This window comes from Radiomyces spectabilis, assembly GCF_025331425.1.
Source record: "Radiomyces spectabilis strain NRRL 2753 chromosome Unknown BYT42scaffold_2, whole genome shotgun sequence".
Taxonomy (NCBI): Eukaryota; Fungi; Mucoromycota; class Mucoromycetes; order Mucorales; family Radiomycetaceae; genus Radiomyces; species Radiomyces spectabilis.
Genome location: NW_026251927.1, coordinates 1,302,573 through 1,326,022, shown reverse-complemented (window position 1 = coordinate 1,326,022; position 23,450 = coordinate 1,302,573). Strand labels below are relative to the sequence as shown.

Genomic DNA, 23,450 nt, shown 5'->3' with positions numbered 1-23,450 from the left:
AAGCGACGGCAAAAAGTCGTTACAACATAAGCGACGGCAAAAAGTCGTTACAACATAATCGATGGCAAAAAGTCGTTACATAAAAAGCGATGGCAAAAAGTCGTTACAGCATAAGCGATGGCAAAAACTCGTTACAGCATAAGCGATGGCAAAAACTCGTTACAACATAAGCGATGCCAAAAAGTCGTTACAACATAAGCGATGGCAAAAACTCGTTACAACATAATCGATGGCAAAAAGTTGTTACAGCATAAGCGATGGCAAAAAGTCGTTACATAAAAAGCGATGCCAAAAAGTCGTTACAGCATAAGCGACGGCAAAAAGTCGTTACAGCATAAGCGATTGCAAAAAGTCGTTACAGCATGACCGAGTGCAAAAGTTGGTTATAAGCAATCCAATGACAAAAGTTTAGGGGTATTGTATTAAGCGCGAGGCGGAACGTAGCTTCTTCAACATATTTGAGCACCTTCATATTGTCTAACGAGGGTTGGATAGATGAGCTTCGTGCTTCTTTGACGTGCAATATGAGTGCAACAGGGATCATTTGTAATTTGCATGATTTGTTTATGCATCGTTTTCTGCCGCTAATGAGACCTTGATATCTGGTCTGGGTCCGTCCTCATCCCGTATCCAGATGTTGTAGGACTTGTTGTTGTTGACGCATTCTTGAATATGTACTCATTTGCCTGGGCTGACAGCACCTTTCACCTAAGATGATGCTGTAGGCTTTGTGTCGATAATTGGAAACAGCGTTCGCTATGCCTATTCTTGCGTTGCGGAGGCTAAGCGTCAGGTATCTCGTTGTACGTGTCGCGCGTGGAGAAAAGCGCGCCTAAGTGCCGCAACCAAACCATCGGCCCATACCAAGATCACGGTCCAAGTGGATGAAGGCGTCGGAGAAACATCGTGTTGAACGGGCACTGAAAAATTCCCGGGCATTTTGATGGAATGAGGGAACTCTTTTCTCAGTCGATGAGAAAATGCAACTCTGTTAATTGCTTTGCTATAGTTTTGGTGATGGGAGTTCAGGATTATTTTATGACCCAACTTTGGCCGTCGGTGTTGATGAACTAATGTTGACCATCGGTTTTGGAGAACCAATTTTGCAATATGTAGCTTTTGATATAGTTATTTATTTCTCTTTACAGGCTTAAAGCATGAATTCAAGCTGTACTACTGTATTATAACTTTTGGTTCTTGTAGCTAGGGTGTTCCGGCGTCCTGGTGCCTTTGTGACTTCATACTGTTTTGCGCCTTCAGCCATTCAATGTCTCGCCTCTTGATATCGTTGCTGTCTGATGCCCAAGGTGGGCACACATTTGTTCCAGCGCAGATACTCGCCTACATTGAACTAATGAGAACTAAGAATCATTTCATAATTTTTGAACGTACCAACATAGTGCTGCAAGTTAACAGGTCAACAGGATTCGATGTCAATCCTCAGTACATCTGGGTGATCAGACGAACATGTTTCGTTTAAAACGAAATGACCATCGTTATGTCTAAAAAGAATGAAAATACTTAGATAGGCAATATTCTCTTTGTAAATAATTACCTTGCAAGTCACCTAATACAAAACGCATTGCGTCTTTGGCTCTGCTTGCCGTGGCTGTCATCTTGCTGTCGCGTGTCTCAAGGGATGCGTTGAGGTAATCAGAGAGTGCATCATCTTCTGCATGCTGTTGATTCGACTATCGAAGCTGTCATCCGTCTAGCTTTTGCAGACATAGCCTATGTTGACCCAGTCCTTCTCCTTGAGTAACTTTGTGATGAACTCTTGACGGTTGAAGATTTTCTCTATGTGAGAGTCAGCCCTTTGCTTCTTTGTAATGTAGTAGAGTTACGACAGTAGACGAAGGCCCTCTTGCCAGAGCCGTGCCTGTCCAGACACCGGATATGTTTCGGACGTCCAAATTGCATCTCTTTACATCGCGTTGGGTAACTGAAAATCTGTATATGGTAGCGGAAAAAATAAGAAGAAGCGGAAAGTTAGTGAGCACCAGATATACTTAGCGATTATATGAGATCCATGGGCGGTTGGATGCGCAGAGAGAATTGATGAGATCGAAGATAGATCGTCTCAAAAATCTATAACAGCAAAGGATACTTCTGTTATGTGTTCGGAAATGGGTGAGAAGAACAAAAGGTCGTAAGAGACTAGAGTTATAAACTATGTTTTTATTTCGAAAAAAGAATTAATCGCTTTTATCTGCGATGGTCTAATCTATCATCAAAATAAAATAAAGCACGCGAAGTGCAAAGAGCGGAAGATCCAAACAAGAGACACAAAAAGGAAAGCAAAACAAGTAAGACAAAAAGGGCACATCCAGCTGGAAATGGTCGAGCTTGACGGCACTTAATGGTTTGGAAAATATGTTCGAAGAATTTCTGAAGTTCCACGGATGTCTGGCATACATGTGCACGTCTTCCGGATTGGACTCCTCAACGGTCATAACTGCTTTTAGGATATACATGCTTGCTTCCTTCAAAAGCTGTATTCCTAGTAAAGACATTGTCAATTCTGAAAATCTCAATAATTGCTGATGTGCGTGCTTACTTGCCTTCCTCTACTTAATCTCCGATTGACAACAGTTTGTGGGGAGCATTGAATTCCTTTCGTAGCATGGACTTCTTTTCTTTTAGTTGGCAGGCTGAAAATCGTCCTCTTCATCGGTATCGGGATATTCCAGCCACACCTCAGGGTCATTGGATATGGCAGGGGGAGCCATTGGGATAGGAATGGACGGCCCAAGATCGCGGTGGTAGACAACTTTGAAGGGGCTCTTGCTAATAGTTGCCTTGGCTTTCCGTTTATTCTCTGGGTTATTGGGTAGCCCGAGCACCTTACAAAAGGCATCGCCTTTGGTACACAATGGGGAAGTGTGTGAATGGGAAGGAATCTCGCAGAGTATCGGGGAATCCATTAAAGGAGAAATAAAGAGCAGAGAAGAAGAGTGAAAGAAAGTACAGAACCAGCGGTCCGTGGCAGATGATTTTAAAAGAATAAAAAAAAACACAAAAATAGCAGAAGCTGATCGTCCTCCATTGAGTTTGAAATGTTGGCGTGGGAAGGTGTTCTAAATTTGGCCCTCTCACTGACAACATCAATTCAATGGCCTTCCATCCAACTCACACCAAATCATGCGCGCCGTCATTCAAAAGCCATATACTTATTTTCATACTATTCTCCTTTGATTTGACACTGCGTCAATGTCATAGCATGTTTAACGCTGGGACTTTTTGAATTCTGAGCGTGCCTCTCAATATGATGTATGCCAACCCATTGTAATATCCGTATATTGTTTCCTTTTCGGAAAAGGTTGATAATTATGTTACCACGCCATAAGAAATAATCGAGGAATTACCTTGAAACACTGCAAGTTGGCACGACATCAAAAAGAATCAAGGATCGGAAGTAAACCTATAGGAACTTATCAGGTTGCTATCCAGCTATCGAATGACCCAGTTATTCAAACCATGGCTTTCTCTGATCAACTTTGGCCATCGGTTTTTTATGTGACCAACTTTTGCCTTGGCTTTTACGTTGTTTTTTATGGACGACGTTTGGCCTTGGCTTTTATGTTGTTTTTTATGGACGACGTTTGGCCTTGGCTTTTACGTTGGTTCTTATGGACGACATTTGGCCTTGGATTTTACGTTGTTTTTTATGGACGACGTTTGGCCTTGGCTTTTACGTTGTTTTTTAATGGACGACGTTTGGCCTTGGCTTTTATGTTGTTTTTTACGGACGACGTTTGGCCTTGGCTTTTACGTTGTTTTTTATGGACGACGTTTGGCCTTGGCTTTTACGTTGGTTTTTATGGACGACGTTTGGCCTTGGCTTTTACGCTGTTTTTTACGGACGACGTTTGGCCTTGGCTTTTACGTTGTTTTTTACGGACGACGTTTGGCCTTGGCTTTTACGTTGTTTTTTACGGACGACGTTTGGCCTTGGCTTTTACGTTGTTTTTTATGGACGAGCTTTTGCCTTGGCTTTTATGTTGGTTTTTATGGACGACGTTTGGCCTTGGCTTTTATGTTGTTTTTTACGGACGAGCTTTTGCCTTGGCTTTTATGTTGGTTCTTATGGACGACGTTTGGCCTTGGCTTTTACGTTGTTTTTTAATGGACGACGTCTGGCCTTGGCTTTTATGTTGTATTTTACGGACGACGTTTGGCCTTGGTTTTTATGTTGTTTTTTATGGACGAGCTTTTGCCTTGGCTTTTATGTTGGTTCTTATGGACGACGTTTGGCCTTGGCTTTTATGTTGGTTCTTATGGACGACATTTGGCCTTGGATTTTACGTTGTTTTTTATGGACGACGTTTGGCCTTGGCTTTTACGTTGTTTTTTAATGGACGACGTTTGGCCTTGGCTTTTATGTTGTTTTTTACGGACGACGTTTGGCCTTGGCTTTTACGTTGTTTTTTATGGACGACGTTTGGCCTTGGCTTTTACGTTGGTTTTTATGGACGACGTTTGGCCTTGGCTTTTACGCTGTTTTTTACGGACGACGTTTGGCCTTGGCTTTTACGTTGTTTTTTACGGACGACGTTTGGCCTTGGCTTTTACGTTGTTTTTTACGGACGACGTTTGGCCTTGGCTTTTACGTTGTTTTTTATGGACGAGCTTTTGCCTTGGCTTTTATGTTGGTTTTTATGGACGACGTTTGGCCTTGGCTTTTATGTTGTTTTTTACGGACGAGCTTTTGCCTTGGCTTTTATGTTGGTTCTTATGGACGACGTTTGGCCTTGGCTTTTACGTTGTTTTTTAATGGACGACGTTTGGCCTTGGCTTTTATGTTGTTTTTTACGGACGACGTTTGGCCTTGGCTTTTATGTTGGTTCTTATGGACGACGTTTGGCCTTGGCTTTTATGTTGGTTTTGATGGACGACGTTTGGCCTTGGCTTTTATGTTGTTTTTTATGGACGACGTTTGGCCTTGGCTTTTATGTTGGTTCTTATGGACGACGTTTGGCCTTGGCTTTTATGTTGTTTTTTATGGACGACGTTTGGCCTTGGCTTTTATGTTGGTTCTTATGGACGACGTTTGGCCTTGGCTTTTATGTTGGTTTTGATGGACGACGTTTGGCCTTGGCTTTTATGTTGTTTTTTACGGACGACGTTTGACCTTGGCTTTTATGTTGTTTTTTACGGACGACGTTTGACCTTGGCTTTTATGTTGTTTTTTATGGACGACGTTTGGCCTTGGCTTTTATGTTGGTTCTTATGGACGACGTTTGGCCTTGGCTTTTATGTTGGTTTTGATGGACGACGTTTGGCCTTGGCTTTATGTTGTTTTTTACGGACGACGTTTGACCTTGGCTTTTATGTTGGTTTTGATGGACGACGTTTGGCCGGCTTTTACGTTGTTTTTTACGGACGACGTTTGGCCTTGGCTTTTACGTTGTTTTTTATGAACGAGCTTTTGCCTTGGCTTTTATGTTGGTTTTTATGGACGACGTTTGGCCTTGGCTTTTATGTTGTTTTTTACGGACGAGCTTTTGCCTTGGCTTTTATGTTGGTTCTTATGGACGACGTTTGACCTTGGCTTTTACGTTGTTTTTTACGGACGACGTTTGCCCTTGGCTTTTATGTTGGTTTTTATGGACGACGTTTGGCCTTGGCTTTTATGTTAGTTCTTATGGACGACGTTTGGCCTTGGCTTTTATGTTGGTTTTGATGGACGACGTTTGGCCTTGGCTTTTATGTTGGTTCTTATGGACGACGTTTGGCCTTGGCTTTTATGTTGTTTTTTACGGACGACGTTTGGCCTTGGCTTTTATGTTGGTTTTGATGGACGACGTTTGGCCTTGGCTTTTATGTTGTTTTTTACGGACGACGTTTGACCTTGGCTTTTATGTGTTTTTTATGGACGAGCTTTTGTTTGGCATAGGTCATGCTGTAACCAGTTTTGACATACCTGTTTATGAAATTAACGTTGCCGTCGGTTTTTTATGTAACCTAACGTCAATAACATTGGCAAGAGTCTCGTTGAACGTCTCGCTGAACCTTTTGAGTTTAATATGGTCGACATGCTCTGTGCCGTCGTCTCCGGTAGGTTCATGCCTCAATCTTCCACGAATCCAAAGTATCAATGTCACCCTTTGAGGTGATTGCGCCTATGAGTACACCTATTGATTGCTGCGGATACGACAATGATGACCGCGACCGATCGTACGCCCAAAGACTTTGGTCCCCTGGTTTTCGCCTTCACTGGCGCCAGTAATGTCACACGAGTAAGTTGCTCCACAGCTAAAATCATTGCCCTTGCCCTAACACAATTTTGTCTAAGGTGCTTTGGATGTGTTTCAGCAGCTCCCCCATGAGTTCGTGCCCGCCGAAGACTTGCCAAAGACGTTAGGTTGTGGTTGGAATAAAGAGTTCGAGTTACAGGGAAACTATTCTCTGGCTTTGTTGGAATTTCCTGAAAATCGATGGTCTCAAGAAATTCTTGGGAGAATTTTATTTCGAGCTTGAATTGCGTGAATTGGGGTTCGTGACGGTTTGCTGGGATTATTCATTCACGCTTACTTTACCTTTTTTTATGAACCAACTTTTACCATCGGTTGTCTTGTTTTCAAAGTTGTTTTGGGTTCATTTGCAAGTCAGTAAGCTAGCGGTACGCTGATCTAAAAGGAACTTTAACATTGCCTTGTAATTTGGTCGATGAAATGCTTTATTCTATGATAAAGATTTTTATTGATCCCGGAAGCGACTAGCCGAGTCACAAGAATACAGTCTGACATTTTCAAAACATGCCTCTTCAACGTTTCACCCGTTTTGTTGATACCCAATATGGGCTTGTTTAACTGGCTTTCCGGGAATGCCGACGACATTCCCACCAAGACACAATGCTATCATATTGTAATCCAATTTCTTTGGTTTTTCAGCGAATGCTCTTTGGCTAATGTTAAATACTCTCTGCTTGCTGTAGGAGGGGTTCCTTTCTTGTGTCCACTTCCAAACAGCCGTTGAAGCTGCCGATCGTTTAACGGCAAAACATGCTAATGTCAAAGTCGACGTCAATGCCTATGTCAAAGAGCAATGGAAAGAGCGATCCAGGGAATTACAAGAGGTACGTTGAGATACAATTATGCAGATAATCGCCACATGGATGCTTAGCCATTCACAATAGGAATTCAAATCGCAACATTCCACTTCTCCATTCATCTACGAGGGTTGTAATATAAATGAACAAGCTTTTGTAGGCGGATATAGCGATTTTGCGAAACGCTTAAAAGAAGTATACAAGATGAACGTCCCTATGGATTAAGGGAATAGATGTGAATAGAAAACTGTATAAAATTTGGCATATATCGATTAGCTGTTGACTTTTGTTCCATTTCAAGGTATTCGAGTTAACAATGATCATAAAGGATGGGTTAGAGAACTTATTCCATGTTCCTGGATAATTTAAATGATTGCTCTAATTCTTCGAGGTTGACAGATTATGGATAGTAGTTGAATTGTGAAGAATCGTATCCATTGGTACTTAGGTCTAAGAAGATTCTCCCACTTGAGTTTTTGCAATGCAAAAGGTCGTTCGTAATCACAAAGTTTCGTAAATCTTGCTGCACGCACTTTCTGTCAAATGATGATATTATTGAAATAATGAACCTCCCAGTCCTGTGAGTACTGCTACAACATGTATAAAGCAATCCTTGTACTTGTACATATACAACGTTCCCCACATCAAAGCCATCCGAGGACTGTTGGACTGGTGGCCAATCTGTCATACAGATTCCCCCATTTAGGTCTGTGCTTGTCTAATTGCAGCGTGAAACTTCACTATTTATTTAGGCAGAAAAGGAAACTCATCAAACATTTGGGCTGGATACCGGATATTGTCGTAAGCGCATGACAGAAAATAATCCAGCTGTGCACTTTGTTTACCTTTCGTTCACGGCTATTGTTAGATTTTCGATTTCAGTCAGGAACGATTAGTTGAGAACCCAGTCCCGCATTTCAATACTAGGCCAATATCTTTTCATTTTCACAATCATATTATGCAAGTACTCGACATGTGATAAGATATTGGAATATTGATAAAGTGAGCAAGGGAACGGGAGGTTGTTTCCTTTTTTTATAATCAGATTTTTGATACCTTGAATTCTTAACTTACGTGACATGACCAGCAATAATTGCACGGAGAGCTGGATGACTTTATTTGTATATCAAAACACTGTCTATCTTTAATGAACTGTAATAGCTTGGGTTCTATCTATTACAAACCACAGAACTGTGGTTCATCTTATCTTCCTTTTTGAAGCCGCTGGTTACAAGGTGGAAGTTTGTCCAGGTTATGATGGAAAAATCAAGCTGATTGGACCCCCGCCTGGGACGCGCAAAAAAATTTTAGGCAGTGAAACCAAGCCACTTTTTCCTCAAACGTATAAAATTTTGCGCGCCCTTCTCTTCCGTTGGAAAATTCTTCATTCCTTTATTTTTTCTATATCCATTTTTTCAACGATTCTTGATGGTAAGTTAAGCAACACTAATTGAAGAGAGAGAGTGTGTTCCGAAGGATGCAAAACCTTTAACGTCTTAATTGCCGTGTGGATCCAAAAAAGTATACTGATTTAATGAGCCTGACGGAACATCTTCTCTCTTCACTTGTTGATAACAACTGTTATGAAGCATTTATACTAATGTTTTATACAATATCATTAGGTATCCTTGGTTATCCAATCATGATATGATCCTTTGATTTTTCTATTGAAATAAAAACTGATGTTTCAAATATTCTTTTTGGTCCTAATTTATGATTGTCCTTTCTTATGGGTCTTGTGGCAATAACGAGGTTGATGATCGAGCAAATCGGCGTCTTGAAGGTTAAAGGCGGATAAAAATGAATAACGCTGTGAAGTTGACGTGGTCTTCGTGATCGACTTTGACTTTTCCGTCAAAATAAGTTGATGTAAAGCACTTGATTATTGAGGAGGTGGTAGCCTTTGGTGATTGCAGCCTGTTCGCCATTGGAGGAACTGAAGTGTGAGCACCATGATATGTCATCCAGATTATCGCGCGTCGACATTTTGAAGCCTACAGACAATGAATAAGAGCTTGATTTAACCAAGGTATGAGCGACGGTGCAAATCTGCCAAAATGTTCGAGAAGACAACTGGGGCAAGAAAAAAAAATGACGTGCAACACCTTTCAGAAAGGAGGCAAAAGAAATGCTCTAGACATCGATCAAGGAGTCACATATTCATTGCTGGGACAACAAGGCCATTCACTATTTGAAGATATTCGCGGCTCCGTTCCATAAGGCGCCCGGTGCCTTCGGCATCAACCCTGAGTTGGCCAAGCAGCACTACAAAGAGAAACTGATAGTTCTCAAGCAAGGCCGTATTCCTACATGTCATTGAAGATGCTCTTTGAACGTATTCTTTCAAAGTACTCCCTAATGATTGACGATGGTCAAGTTCATCTTTCATCCGTTGATACCAACATACAACACACGAATTATCCATTTTATACGGTTTACATGGATTTTTGAGGAGCATGTCGACCATATTAAACTCAAAAGGTTCAGCGAGGCGTTCAACGAGACTCTTGCCAATGTTATTGACCTGTTTTAAGTGATTATGAGTGCCCTGAATGTAACAATGGTAACCATCTGTCTGTAGCTATGCCAATTTAAAAAAATTTTCAGGCCTTCATGTTGGATAGTGCCGCTTTGGAAAATGGTTTCAATTCACCCAAGTCGTTGATCGACTCAACCGGATCTGGAATTGAAAACGCAGAGCACCCAATCAACAAAAGTCCGTCGCAAACAAATTCAAGCAACTGCAAAGCTGGATATGTCATTAAAAAAAAAAGGAGATATGCAGTCTCTGAAAGATGAGCAACTTTTTGTAAAAGTGCGACATAAATTTTGTGAATAGCGACAAGTGATGTGGAGAGCCCTGGGTTTGGACGTTCCTGCAGCCAACAACGTCATTTTGAACGTTCGAATTTTTTGACCTCATGATCGTGAGAAGGTTGACTTTGTTTCGCATCACTTTTTGACAATCCAAACTGCTAAAGATAGAACTGTATTTTAAGATTCGCCTGTCGATATTTTCTGCATCGTTTTCACTTGCTTTTCATTATTATGATCTCTTCTACGTATATTGCGGCTTTCCGCAAGGCCATGCTCCGATCCCGACCTCGTTGCTTGCTACGCTCCTTCTCCGCTACAGCACGACAACAGCGTCAAGCGGATTCCTCTGCTGCTTCTGGGACTCGCACAATTGGTCTCCGACGTGAAGACAAAAGCCGCTGGGAACGCCGTGTGGCCTTGACGCCCGCAGCTGTCGAACGGTTGATCCGCGAGACAGGCGCAAAGGTGTACGTCCAACCAAGCACCAAACGCATCTTTAGTGATGAAGCCTACGTCAAGGTACGACACAAAATAATTTCCACAATATACAATAACAATGACACTGGTTGCTTGACCAAAAGGCCGGAGCATGTATTACCGAAGACTTGAGTTCCGCCGATGTGATTCTTGGTATCAAAGAAGTTCCTGAAGCCTCGTTGTTACCGGACAAGACGTACTTGTTCTTCTCACACACACACAAAGGCAACATGAAGAACATGCCCATGTTGAAATCCATACTCGATAAGGTAATATGGTCATAACATTTTTTTTTTTTTTTTTCGTGGGAAAAACTGTCCCAACCGTGGAAACATTGTCATCTTAAGAAGCGACCTCAAACTTACCATCATCCGCAGAGAATCCGATTGATCGACTATGAACTGATGACAAACGAAAACGGACAGCGACTGGTCGCTTTTGGTGAATATGCTGGAAATGCAGGCAAGTATCCGTTTTCTTGGTTTTCAAGGATAGAACCTTCACCATCTCCTAGCAAAAGGACCATTTCCCGATAAACTTTGTTTCTTTGTGCCCCTTGAGAGTTTTGGTTCGTAATGCAGCATGTTCTGATATTGACTGTAATATCTGCTTACAGGTATGATTGATATCTTGCATGGTATGGGACATCGGTTTCTCGGTTTCGGTTACAGCACACCCTTCATGGTAAGTAAAGAGAGAACAGGTTTTGCGGGAAAGAAAGGATGAAACTTACCGAAATCTGTATTAGTACAACTCCATGGCGCATAACTATCGTACCTTGGCCGATGCGAAAAAGGCAGTTCGGGCGGTGGGCGAGATGATCGCGACCGATCGTACGCCCAAAGACTTTGGTCCCCTGGTTTTCGCCTTCACTGGCGCCGGTAATGTCACACGGGTAAGTTGCTCCACAGTTAAATCATTGCCTTTGCCCTAACACAATTTTGTCTAGGGTGCTTTGGATGTGTTTCAGCAGCTCCCCCATGAGTTCGTGCCCGCCGAAGACTTGCCAAAGTTGGTGAACGATAAAAGTAGGTCTTGGAGTGTTCAAACAAAAAGGTCTGCTGATAATTTACACCATATTATAGATCCCAAGTTGAACAAAGTCTATGCCACTCAACTCCAATTGCAAGATTACATCCAAAACCAAAGTGGCACTCCCCTTGCATCTCGCCAAGATTACTATGATCATCCTGAAAAATACCACTCCGTATTTCATGAATCAGTAGGTCCTTTGATCGTTGGACGATCTTTTGGAAAGACCATACTCAGAATATGTGTAGATAGCTCCCTATGTAAACACGGTCGTGACAGGCGCTTATTGGGATTCCAAGTACCCGCGTATGTTGACCAACGACCAGCTTCGGGATATCCAAATACAGCAGCTTGAAGGAAGGATTGGCAAAGGCAAGATGATGTGCTTGGCCGATATTGTTTGTGATATCAAGGTAGCTTTGCACCATAAAAAAATTTATTCCTGCACAAAGCTAATAGGATGATATCAGGGATCATTTGAATGTTTATCGCATTGTACGGAAGTGGATAACGGATTTTATTACTATGACGCAGTCAACAATAAGGAACACCAAAAGTAAGATTTAACTTTACTTGGCAATGAAAATGGAGTTCCTGGGAAAATTAACCCGCATATGTAGTGATGAAGGTGCAGGCATGCAAATCATGGGTATCGATATCCTTCCAGCCGAACTACCGGTCGAGAGTAGCAATCACTTTAGTGAAAAACTTTTACCGTACGTGAAGGAGTTGGTAAGTTCAAACCTATTGATGACAAATACATAGCTCGAATCACTGACATGCACGGCTTCAAGATCAATCCTGCCACTGCGGATACAGGCGCCCTATCTCCATTGCTGGCCAATGCAATCATTGCAGACAAGGGAACTCTGAGTGGTAAACACCAGTCATTGAAGACTTTACTACCAGGAACGGCTGGCACAACAACTTCACAAACACAATCGCGCAAAAAGACCGTCCTCTTGCTCGGTTCTGGCATGGTATCGGGTCCCCTTGTTGATCATTTGACAAAGCGGTCTGATATCCACCTCGTCGTTGGTACGCAATGGGACTTGATAATTATGTAGAATTAAGTCGTTAATCTCCCATCTTTTTACAGCTAGCAATGTAACAAAGGAAGCACAAGCACTGGTTTCTGGCCGATCCAATGCTGAAGCAGTAGGCTTGAATATTTCTGATCGCGAAGAACTGTCACGCCTGGTATCCAATGCCGACGTGGTTGTCAGGTAAAAAGAAAGCAAAATTCGTGGGAAAAGAAATAGTACTGAATGGGGACTATCATCGCTTCAGTTTTGTCCCAGCGTTTTTGCATACCGAGGTGGCCAAAGCATGTGTTGCGAACCGAAAACACATGGTGACGGCTAGTTACGTATCGCCTGAGATGAGAGAATTGCATAACAGGTAATTGTTCAAAGATGGTGGATAATTTTTTGGCCTCACACTAATGAACCTTGACATGAGCAGTGCGGAACAGTCGGATATTTTGATTATGAATGAAGTAGGCTTGGATCCGGGCATTGACCATATGTCAGCTATGAAAATTATCGATGATGCGAAGCGTCAAAATATCAAAGTAAGAAAAACATTGGCGTCATGTTGTACCACAGCTGACCTGATAATATGATCACAGATTCGTTCCTTCATTTCTTGGTGTGGTGGCTTGCCCGCGCCTGAAGCTTCGAACGTGCCTTTGGGGTATAAATTTAGCTGGTCTCCTCGGGGTGTGTTGACAGCAAGTGGAAATGATGCATTATATTGGATCAATGGCAAGGTACAAACGAGCCGAGACAAAAACCACATAAGTTACTGCGTGACTCATCGACTGTGTTATTGATCACAGAAACATGCTATTCCTGGGCAATCGCTTCTCAAGGATCATTTCCCCGTCATCAAGACACCGTACGAAGGATTCACATTTGAAGGTTTAGCCAATCGTAACTCCCTTGGATATGCTGAAACATACGGCTTGGGTCCATTATCCGAAATGGACACCATGTTCCGCGGCACCTTGCGTTATCAGGTAATTCCAGTTTTGTTTTCAAAATGCTCCGTAAGCATCAATATTTACGTAGTACAAATCAAGGGCTATTCGGATCTATTATATGCGTTCAAGAAGCTTGGATTTTTGGAATCGACTATCCCACTGCGTCATTGCACTAATTGGGTAAGTGAGGTCGCGCTCCAAAAGGTGGTTGGTCGATTTTTAAATCTAAACGGACGCGCACTGTACTTGCGTAGACACAATATTTTGATCACGTTTTGTGTGGATCTCAGAAGCATGCTACGAATCAACAGCGCTTTGACACCGTCGTGGATAAACTGGGACTTCCAAAGGACCACCCCATGGTGGAACGCGTTTGGGATGCTTTAACGATGCTCTCTGGCGTAGAGAAAACCAACGTCCCTTTCAATTCTTCAGATTCGGCTTTGGACGCACTTTCAGTGGTTTTGGCAGACAGACTCAAATACCTTCCAACAGAACGAGATATGGTGGCCATGCACCACGAGTTTGGTTTGGAACACGCTTCAGGGAAAAAGGTGAGCTCATATGACGTGCTAAGTGGTTTTTGCACAATAAGAATGGCAAAGCGGCGATCCGTTCTGCTGACACATGGAAATATGTAATGTAGGAAACCTTGACGTCCACACTTATTCATTACGGTGATGAAAAGTACACAGCTATGGCCAAGACAGTAGGTTTGCCGGCTGCAATGACTGTGGAACTGGTACTGGATAATAAGATCCCCGAACGGGGCGTGCTGGTACCAACCATGCCGCACGTGTATCTTCCCATCTTGGATCAACTGGAACATCGCGGTGTACAATTTGTCGAAAAAGTGGCGCCTTCGCATGCCATTCGCTTAGAACCCACAGGAAGCGGTGTTTGGAACTAGAATGTGGATCAACAAAATAAAGCACGGATCCCCTTTGTTTTGGGGGGTTAACCTATTTAAATATAAACAATTTTCCAAGGGCTCAGGGTGGTCCTTGCTCTAACAGGAGTTCAATTCCAGTTTCAAAGTGTAAAAGAAAAAAATGAGCGTTCTCACCGTTCATCAGTAAAAGGCTCATCAACAGATGAAGGTGTATTGGGAGTAAGAAGAAATATTACAGCCTACGCAACAACAATTGCTGCCTGTTCTCCTAGCTCAGAAGAATCCCATGAACACATTCAATTGAACTCTATTGGTCTTCGCAGCTCTATTGTTTATATCTTTGTTTTGGCTGCAAAATCAGCTATGGTATGCATGGGCATCATTCTTTGTTGGTATATATTCTGAGTCTTTGAAATCATCAGTAGCCCTTCTCGTCCATCTTTTTTCTTTCAATTTTTCAGATCCGTCCTCTGATGCGAACCCTGTTGCATCTTTTCTCCATGGTGACTGCAGCCTATGCCATCGCCAATGGAACGACAGTCATCGATCCAACAAAGTATCCGTTCTCCGTCATGTTTTTGCAGCCATCACTGTGTGGAGGCAGTCTTATCTCACTGGATCCGGCATGGATATTGACAGCTGCACATTGTATCAAGGACTATCCAAATCTGGATCCAAGCATTATGATCGACGCTGTCGCCTATGGAAATAGTAACGTCTCAAGCTTACAGTTTGCATCCATTCGCCGAACCATTGTTCATCCGAAATACATGGAAAAACTGAATACCACAACAAAGTACAAGACTGTGAACGATGATATGGAATTGGCGAGGTACGACATCGGTCTGGTAGAACTCACCGCTCCATTGAAGCAAACCGCTTCGGTTAGTCGCGCAGCTCTATGGCCAGATCCAGTATTGCCGACATCTGCGGGATCCTTTTCAGTGATGGGGATGGGGTATATTGGAGTCCACCAACCACAAGCCGAACTACTGCAGGTAGCGAAGAACGAGCCAAGGAAAGACGTTAATGAAACCACCTCCTCGCTCATTCTAAGTAAATCAGAATCTACACTGTGTCACGGCGACTCTGGAAGCCCTTTGATTTGGGAAGAAGATCTTATCGCTTTAACGCCTCCCGAAAACCAGTACGTTGTGGGCATCCTTAACCGCATTCTTCACGCCTACGATCCTGATCCAAGCGATCAAACGTGTCCAATCCCTGATAAAAATCTGCAGAATGTCGTGAACGCCTTCTCACGTGTATCAGTTCATATGGAATGGATCAGCAACACAACCCAAATATCACCAGAGGAACTCACGACACCTGATATTTTTGAAATTCCCAAACTGAACTTTGTCGTAGCTTCAACAGGCAGTGAACAGCACACCAAGGCATCAACGCTTTTTGCTTTTATGTTGATGACTTGCTTATATTGGCTGTGTGCTTCTGCATGAATTACGGTCACTATAATTGCAGCTTTATATGTAAATTTTTCTTGTAAACTAAACTGTACATGTGCATTGAACCCATTTTCACCTCTGTCACCCCACTTACTTTAACCTAATACATAATTCACATTGGCGCATATCTTAGCAAAATAAGTTGATATGTTTTCACTAGTATTCATCTTAGTGGAGGGTCCATCATTCTCTTTATGTCTGATGTCATACCAGCTTAACCGTATTATAAGCAGAATTTAATCAAGGTTACTTTATAAAAGTCCCCTAATATCATGACTTGCGTTGGCTTTGGATCCCATTGAAAAAACCGTCCGCCTTCCATAGTGCGTGATCCATGAACTCATAAGCGATAGTGTGCAGATCTGACCCCGTGGGTAGGCCCGCAATGCTTTCCCAAAAACCAATGGATACCGTGACCAAGACAAGCTTTTGCAACTGCCTTTTAGGCTTTTTATCCAGATTCACTAGTCAAACACTGTCCTTGCTATCATATACATAGGACGACTACCTTGCAATTCTAGAAAAGAAAATGCAGTTGACAGTGTCGATTACGGCATGTTAACAGCGTGTGTTTCATAATATTTTTTAAAAGTACCATGACCTGAAAACTCGATAAAGCAGCCATAATTCTCATTGCGTTTGTTAGCGGAATCTGGTAGCATGTATAATATGCGAAAGACACAGTTGTTCGCAATGAATGAACTGTAGGTAACCGTATAAATGTTTACTGTGAAGGGCGATCCAAGTTTTGTAGTGGCGACGTGTAGCTGTTACTGGTCAATGGGTATGTATACATCAATGAATTAATGATAACGGCGAAAACCAAAGTGATGTGCCGACTGACTGCATGCCTGGGTTTGAAAGGTGCATGACAGCTTGTAATGAAATGCAATGAAACATTCGAATACTGTAGATGCTTCCATTTCGACGGTAAATTTGTTAATCCGGCCGACATTCAGCAACAGCCTTAATAATTTTCGCGATATGAATTTCAATCAGTAAGTGGGGCAACCAATTCTCAATAAGATACATGTTGGCTATATTCCATAATCCGACTTTTGCTTATGTTGTGATTCTGTATCCAGTTGTAAATCCAAGCCAGCTGTTGACGCCTCTTCAATCGCAGCGTAGGACGCTTCCTTACGGGGTCATGGCAATTCTATGGAATAGCATACTCAATTACAAGACATTAACATAAACTTTTGTTGACGTCAATGAATCAATAGGGGTGCAATGATACAATCTATTTTACACAAATAGTAGAAAAATACCAAAAGGGGAATGGATTATTCTGCTCAGATGATGAATAAGCTCAAAAAAACCTACTGACCTTGTGCGATATCGTTTAATGGCGTACAAAAGAGATAAGGCGTGTGACTGAATATGATTGGTTTATAACTGTCAATAACAGGCAAGGATGATTTTCCAAGACAGCAAAAACCTTCCTGATGAGAACTTCTCGTACGGTTTGACACAAAGCATCTGACACCGACATCCACTTTAAGATGTTCACTACGTCAATTCAACTTCCTACTATGCTCACGTGGCCTGTTTGACGGTGTGAGAAGGGAAACTCAGCGCAGCAAGTTGGAGATAGCGCATATCACACAAATTTACTTTTCAACCATCAGACTATCTCCCTTTCTGAACCCCTTTCTTAAATCGACTCCCCCCCCCCTTTTTTTTTTCAAAAAAAAAAAAACCTCCGTTCTCCATTTTGATATCCAAAACAAATTATGAAAGAGTGGTTTTATTTAATTATGTAGTGGACTTGAATTTCCCTTTAAAACAAACAGAAACAAAATAGAAGATCTTTTTGTCCTCTGTCATTTCAACAATTGTCTAAGAGTCTGTTCCCTCTTATTCAACCCCGCCATTGACTCCATCGAAAAATTCACCAGTTCCGAAATAGGCAAGTAAGATGAAGATAAAAAGGGCTCTCTCTGTCGGGCGACAAGGAAAAAACCCATATCCGTCTCATTCCGCTTATCGTTTTCTCATTTGTTAGTGTTTCTTTTTTTGATTAATTATTATCATTCTCCATGGATACGGTTAATGTCGTGAATTACACGTTTTCGTCGTCGTCTTCTGATCGAGAATCATTGTTCCGACGACAGGCCAAGGCCATCACTCGACGAGCACCACTACCTTATGGTCACATCCCTGCGAGGCATATGCGACGCCATAAACGGTCAACAACGCATGATATCCACGATGTAAGTGACGTTTACGTTTATCCTTTCTCTATTCTTATGCCCCATCTTTCACCATTTGTGGAAACCAAATATTGAGAGAGGCTTGGTCAATGACATGAGCGTCCCGGATATTGCACAGATTGTCATGGTATTCCGAGAGCGGAAAAAAAAGCTTCATTTCTTTTTCATGATCGATAGTCTATTACCATGACATCCAATAAAATGACGACGACTCTTTGTCTCTGCCTCTTTCCTTTTCCCTTTTTTGATTCCTTTTGGGCTCTTTCTCTTATCTCCCTGTCTTTCAACCTTTCTTAAAAAAAAATTCAAACGTCATTCATCACTACCCCTACAGCCCATTATCATCCCTATTCTTGAATTTCTTCATAACTGTTGGATTGATAAGACAATTGGTTCTTATTACAAGGCCCTTTTCTTTTTTCAAAAACAAGTCTTTTTATTTTTATAAAACATTGATGTTATTTTAAAAACTTTACATTATTTCTCACCGACTTTTTTTTTATTATCCTTCTTTTTTTTTCCTTGCCCATCGTACGAAATAATAGCTTAATATGGACACGAAACGGCCTTCATCAAAAGCTCCTTATCCATTTTCGTCAAAGTTATCCCTGTCGCCACCTTCCTCATTTTTGTCGCTGTTGGCCAACCTGTTATCGTTCTCTCAGCGGGATGTGCCGTCATCTCCGGTAGGATTCATGCCTCGATCTTCCCACGAATCCAAAGTATCAATGTCACCCTTTGAGGTGATTGCGCCTATGAGTACACCTATTGATTGCTGCGGATACGACAATAGTGATTTATACCAGGACAATTGCAGCTGTTTAAGCACTAGTAACTCTAGCACAAGTTCATGCGGGAGTCTGAGTTCAGTCAGTACCTGCAGCAGCTGTGCTACGAATAGCTCGGCCAATTGGGGGTTCAGCGACGCAGAGACAAGCATTCGGAACCATGTCCGCAATCATCCCCATCACGGTAGCATCAGTACGGCAGCATTATCCGATATTTTATGCGAGCACTATGTACAAACACAGACGATGGCCATGACGGGCGATACCGATTTTAATTCACTTTTGGAAGAGAACAATGAACATGTCATTGACGTGCCCCTGGAAACCTTCCGAATGTTCGAGGCGCCGTTGAATCATGACGAAGATACCAAATCCATCTGGTTAAACTTGCAAACCACAAGAGACTGGACCCCGATTGACGTCTCGTCAAAAGAAGCTGTGGCCGATGAGGATGCCAAAGTGCCAATAGGCGAGCATGCAACACCGCATCCATCACCCGTGATCCATGTGGAACGAACCCCTAATCATCGTGCCCGAGATACCCGAGTCAACGCAGCTCATCTTCGAATGATCGTGGCGGAAGTGAATATGATGCGGGCGAACAAGATCATAGGTCCACTTCGGCCTCGTGGTTACCTTCCCAAACGGCAACATCGCTTTGTCACCAATCAACCCAGTCGATTGAAATACCAAGATCCTCATCTCAGCTCCGTGAACTGTTGATCCAAAGAGAAAAAAAAAAGCACCCCTCTGGTACACCTTATTTTCCCTTTGTCCTTTTTCCTCACACTCCGCCTGGCTTGCGGTAACTGCCTGATTAGGTATACTTTTAACATCTCATCTCTTTTCCCTTTTTCAACAGACAAACCTCCCATTGATTTCGCTCATCAGCATTTCATTTTTTTTTTGATTTTCTTGTTTTTGGTCGTCTACTCTATGTATATTCGTCTTTATAATGCTACCGATAATAATAATGTGAATGTGACCACCTGCAATCATGCAGCATACATAAACTTTAAACTTAAAATATTTTATATCGTAAAAACTCCACGTAGCAAATTGTGATATGGATGGACTTAAAATAGCGTAGCAATATTGGAAAAACAAAATCGTTCGGTGATCATCGAAAAATGTTAATGTCAAGTGATCAATGCCGGATCACTTTTTAGAAGGTGACACGAATTAAAGTTTACTTGTCAATAATGGAGGGCTCGAAAAGCTACAGATCGATTGCATTGAACAACGTGCAGTTTACTATGAGGACAGGGCAACGCTTAGAGCGTTAATCTGAGCACAACGACTCACCATGTCACGCAGGAAAGCAATTTACCGAGCGATGGTTACACGCAGCAACGTTCATATGATTGGTGCATCATTTTTATATAGAATAAGTCATAAGAGATGAACAGCGATCTTCTGGGATTTATCTTCTCATGTTAATTTCGTTCCTTTATAATTAGATCATCTATGCATCTTTCGCTTATGGTTCCTAGATGGTTCATAAACACACTACTGCTAAACAATTTTGATTGCATAACTGTTGCAAAATGAAGAGATATTATTAGGTGCCTTCAAACCGATGTGTCGCTGAACAAAGCTGCTGAAACTTTATTTGGAATGAAATCCACCGCCTGGAATGCTAGCTTGGCAACCAGTACTTGAATCCTATGGAGACACTGAAAACCATCAGTTCATCTCTAAAGCAACGCCGAACGTTCCACAGCCACATAGCAAACACAGCCGTCTCATCAGTTGAGCTTTTGACAATGAACTGATGAGCATTAGTATGTTTGATTAGGGAGATGGTTGAAAAAGATATTGGTTTTTGATGAACCATATGCCCCCAATCATTCATATGCGTCAAGCAAATAGAGAGGTATAATGGTGAAGAGCATTGAAACCAACAGCGAATACAACCAATGATAACATCAATCTTATATATGAAAGACTCGACCGTTTTACGATGCAGAAAAATATCAGGAAACGTATCTGGCTGTGATTGTCTGAAAACTGATTCGGCTATCACCCGTATATATTTTCTAGCTTAAAATTTCACATCCACAGATTTCGCTATTTCTCATCTTTTTAAATCAATTGGCTACCATCTAGTAGTAGCATTGGTAAAAGGACTTTTGTGCATAGCGCTATTTGACGGTCGAGAGATGATATTGACAGTGGAATTGGCGACCAGAGCCGGAGATTATGAAGCGCCATAGTTCATCTCCGCAAAGAGCGAAAGCCCCACCAAACTTTTTCCGTTTCAGACTGTAATAAAAAAATAAAAAATAAAAATTGCACCGGCTTGTTTGGAGAGGGGACCATTGGCAATCGACAGTGCACCCATTATGAAGCTTATGATCAGTTAACTGAATCAAAATGAATTTATCGACCACATTACGATGTCTTTGTTTAATGAGTTCTCGCTCTAGCCGCGCAGTGTTTCGACCACGGTTACTTGCAACTGCCGAATTGTCGACGACAACAAGAACCTTAAGCCAAAGCCGCCCGGTAATCAAAGATGTCACTAATAGATCGGGATCCCGAAACGATTTGCAGCAAGCCATTAAAAGCAAAAACCTGACTGCGGCAAAGCAACAGTTCGAAAAAGCCATGCAGGTACAGCAAGAACTCGATCGATCCACATGCCGTGGGTTGCTGTTGCTGGCCCGAAGAAACGATCTCGAATTCACCAAGGGACTCGTCAACACGATGGAAACCCGGTTTGGATTAGTGCCACAGCAGTTTGAATACCACGCTTTGATGTATGCCTATGGTGTCCACAATAGAGCTGACGATGCCTACGCTTTGTTGAATGAAATGCGCCAAAGAAAATTGACGCCGAATGTCTACACCTACAATACCCTCATTGGATGTTTCAAACGTCAGAATAATCTCAACAGGATCATTGAGCTATTCGAACAGATGGAAGAGCTAAATATCAAGCATGACGTCGTAACGTATAATTCCATGATCGATATCATGTCACGAATCAATCAAAAAAGCAAAGCCTACGAAATGTACGATATGATGCTACGCAAAGGGATTCAACCTGACATGTATACCTATTCGATCCTGCTGAACATTGCTATCAAAGACGGAAATGTCGCTTTCGGTCGAAAAATCTGCCAAAATATTACAGAAGCCGCCGATCGTTCCAAATCGGATGTGAACCTCGTCAACAGCATGCTCTCATTCTATGCCGAATCTGAAGAAGGTCTGGGCGAGATCCTCGACATGTACTACTCGTTGCCAAGCGCTTTTCCGCATGTTCGCTGTGATGTGGTAACCTACAATACTTTGCTCAACGCATGTCTGAAAAGAGAGAATCCGAGCAAAGCCCTCACGATTTTCCGCGACATGAAGAAGGCCGGGATCCAGCCTGACGTTGTGACCTACGGTATTTTGATCGATGCGGAAGCGAAAAGCGGTGGTTTAGCGAATGCTTTGAACTTGTTTGACAAGATGCGTGATGACGGGTTTCCACCGAACGAACGAATCCTGAACAGTTTGGCGAACATTGCCTCTTCACCAAAAACCAGTCTGGGTGCTATCATGAAACTGATGGATTACGTATCAACAGTTGCAGATCAAGGGATTCAGCTTGACCGGAAAGCCTACAATGCGATCATGAGCGGCTTGGCAAGAAATGGGTGTTCAATGCAAGCGCAGCAACTGTATGATGACGTTTTCAGACATCATCGGCACAAAGCAGACATTGCAACCTTTACCAATCTCATACTAGCCTACATCAACGATCAGCAGACGGACGTGGCGATGGATATCTACTACGAACTTCGTAATCATTACGAGAATTTGCACACATCTAGCGGATCAGCCCCGGTGATCGAAATCGACCTTGATGTTCCTTTCTATACCTCATTGATTACGGCGCTGACACATCAAGCAGAAAGAATTCCCGTGACAGGCGATTCAAGCGCGGCGAACCGAGGAACCGAATACGGTTACAGTGTGATCGACAATGCCAAGCTACTGCAAGAGGAGGATTCATCGCCAGAACTACTTTTCGCTCTCTCATTATTCAACGATATGCGCCAGCTGCACATTCAGCCCAACGCTCACGCATATACCGCTATTTTGCATGCCTGCGGTCGTCACAAAGATAGCTACGTGCTGGAGGAAATTCATCAACTCATCAAAATGGACTTGTACTTTGATCCAGATACAGCCGTCTATAATGCGTTGATGGATGCTTATAACCGAACCGGCGATGGCGATACGGTTCTTCAGATCTGGGAAACGCTCGCTTTGTCATCGGCTCCGGAAGCAATGATCGATCAAGTGTCCGTCTCCATTGTTCTTGACAGTTGCGGTCATAACGGCTACCATTTCAAAGCGCAAAGCATATGGAAGATGCTGAAGGACGAATTTTTCCCACTGAATAGCAACAATTACAATTCGTACATTGAATGCCTTTGTCGAAAATCTGGTCGCGATGGCTGGGACGAAGCACGACGGTTGGCTAATGAGGAAATGCTGCATCCACACGGGAAAGCACCGAGTCTGAAGCGAGTGGATCCCAGGATGCCCATGCTGGAAGAAAAGACGGTCAATACGCTGATTAGCTTTGCACGGAAAAAGAAGTTTAGCCAAACAGAAATCGACGATCTGGAGAAATGGAAAGCTCAATTGTTTCCGTCCAGCTAACGCCCGTTTTCCTTTGATACCCATTGTATTTTTGTGAATTTTTTTTATTTTATTTTATTTTACAT

General features: G+C 42.4%; 6 protein-coding genes across 6 annotated transcripts; 5 read left to right on the top strand and 1 right to left on the bottom strand.

Annotated features, from left to right (window-relative positions):
• Positions 1–2,157: 2,157 nt before the first annotated feature.
• Positions 2,158–2,987, bottom strand: BYT42DRAFT_187732 (uncharacterized protein). Its single transcript, XM_051562446.1, has 2 exons — positions 2,558–2,987; positions 2,158–2,492 (listed from the first exon to the last, which is right to left on the bottom strand). The coding sequence occupies exons 1-2, from the start codon at positions 2,855–2,857 to the stop codon at positions 2,220–2,222; spliced, it is 573 nt and encodes a 190-aa protein (XP_051427198.1). The 5' UTR covers positions 2,858–2,987; the 3' UTR covers positions 2,158–2,219.
• Positions 2,988–6,529: 3,542 nt separating this feature from the next.
• BYT42DRAFT_556191 (uncharacterized protein) lies at positions 6,530–7,397 on the top strand. The gene is made up of 3 exons (XM_051566754.1): positions 6,530–6,867; positions 6,938–7,078; positions 7,139–7,397. Exons 1-3 carry the CDS (start codon positions 6,799–6,801, stop codon positions 7,274–7,276), a joined length of 348 nt encoding a protein of 115 aa, XP_051427197.1. The 5' UTR covers positions 6,530–6,798; the 3' UTR covers positions 7,277–7,397.
• Positions 7,398–10,006: 2,609 nt separating this feature from the next.
• BYT42DRAFT_556188 (Saccharopine dehydrogenase-domain-containing protein) lies at positions 10,007–14,375 on the top strand. The gene is made up of 19 exons (XM_051566753.1): positions 10,007–10,387; positions 10,450–10,614; positions 10,723–10,807; positions 10,962–11,029; positions 11,094–11,240; positions 11,295–11,373; positions 11,431–11,567; positions 11,626–11,790; positions 11,848–11,933; positions 11,998–12,109; positions 12,172–12,415; positions 12,477–12,603; positions 12,668–12,778; positions 12,842–12,950; positions 13,008–13,148; positions 13,218–13,397; positions 13,461–13,541; positions 13,616–13,915; positions 14,008–14,375. The coding sequence occupies exons 1-19, from the start codon at positions 10,100–10,102 to the stop codon at positions 14,269–14,271; spliced, it is 2,889 nt and encodes a 962-aa protein (XP_051427196.1). The 5' UTR covers positions 10,007–10,099; the 3' UTR covers positions 14,272–14,375.
• A 450-nt stretch (positions 14,376–14,825) lies between these two features.
• On the top strand, positions 14,826–15,710 carry BYT42DRAFT_489764 (trypsin-like cysteine/serine peptidase domain-containing protein; the record flags this gene model as incomplete). Its single annotated transcript, XM_051563955.1, has 2 exons — positions 14,826–15,049; positions 15,086–15,710. The coding sequence occupies 2 exons, from the start codon at positions 14,826–14,828 to the stop codon at positions 15,708–15,710; spliced, it is 849 nt and encodes a 282-aa protein (XP_051427195.1).
• A 1,978-nt stretch (positions 15,711–17,688) lies between these two features.
• On the top strand, positions 17,689–19,728 carry BYT42DRAFT_556185 (uncharacterized protein). The gene is made up of 2 exons (XM_051566752.1): positions 17,689–17,932; positions 18,478–19,728. Exons 1-2 carry the CDS (start codon positions 17,759–17,761, stop codon positions 19,441–19,443), a joined length of 1,140 nt encoding a protein of 379 aa, XP_051427194.1. The 5' UTR covers positions 17,689–17,758; the 3' UTR covers positions 19,444–19,728.
• Positions 19,729–21,330: 1,602 nt separating this feature from the next.
• On the top strand, positions 21,331–23,385 carry BYT42DRAFT_490600 (uncharacterized protein; the record flags this gene model as incomplete). The annotated part of the gene is made up of 2 exons (XM_051564011.1): positions 21,331–22,638; positions 22,723–23,385. The coding sequence occupies 2 exons, from the start codon at positions 21,331–21,333 to the stop codon at positions 23,383–23,385; spliced, it is 1,971 nt and encodes a 656-aa protein (XP_051427193.1).
• Between the last annotated feature and the right edge of the window lie 65 nt (positions 23,386–23,450).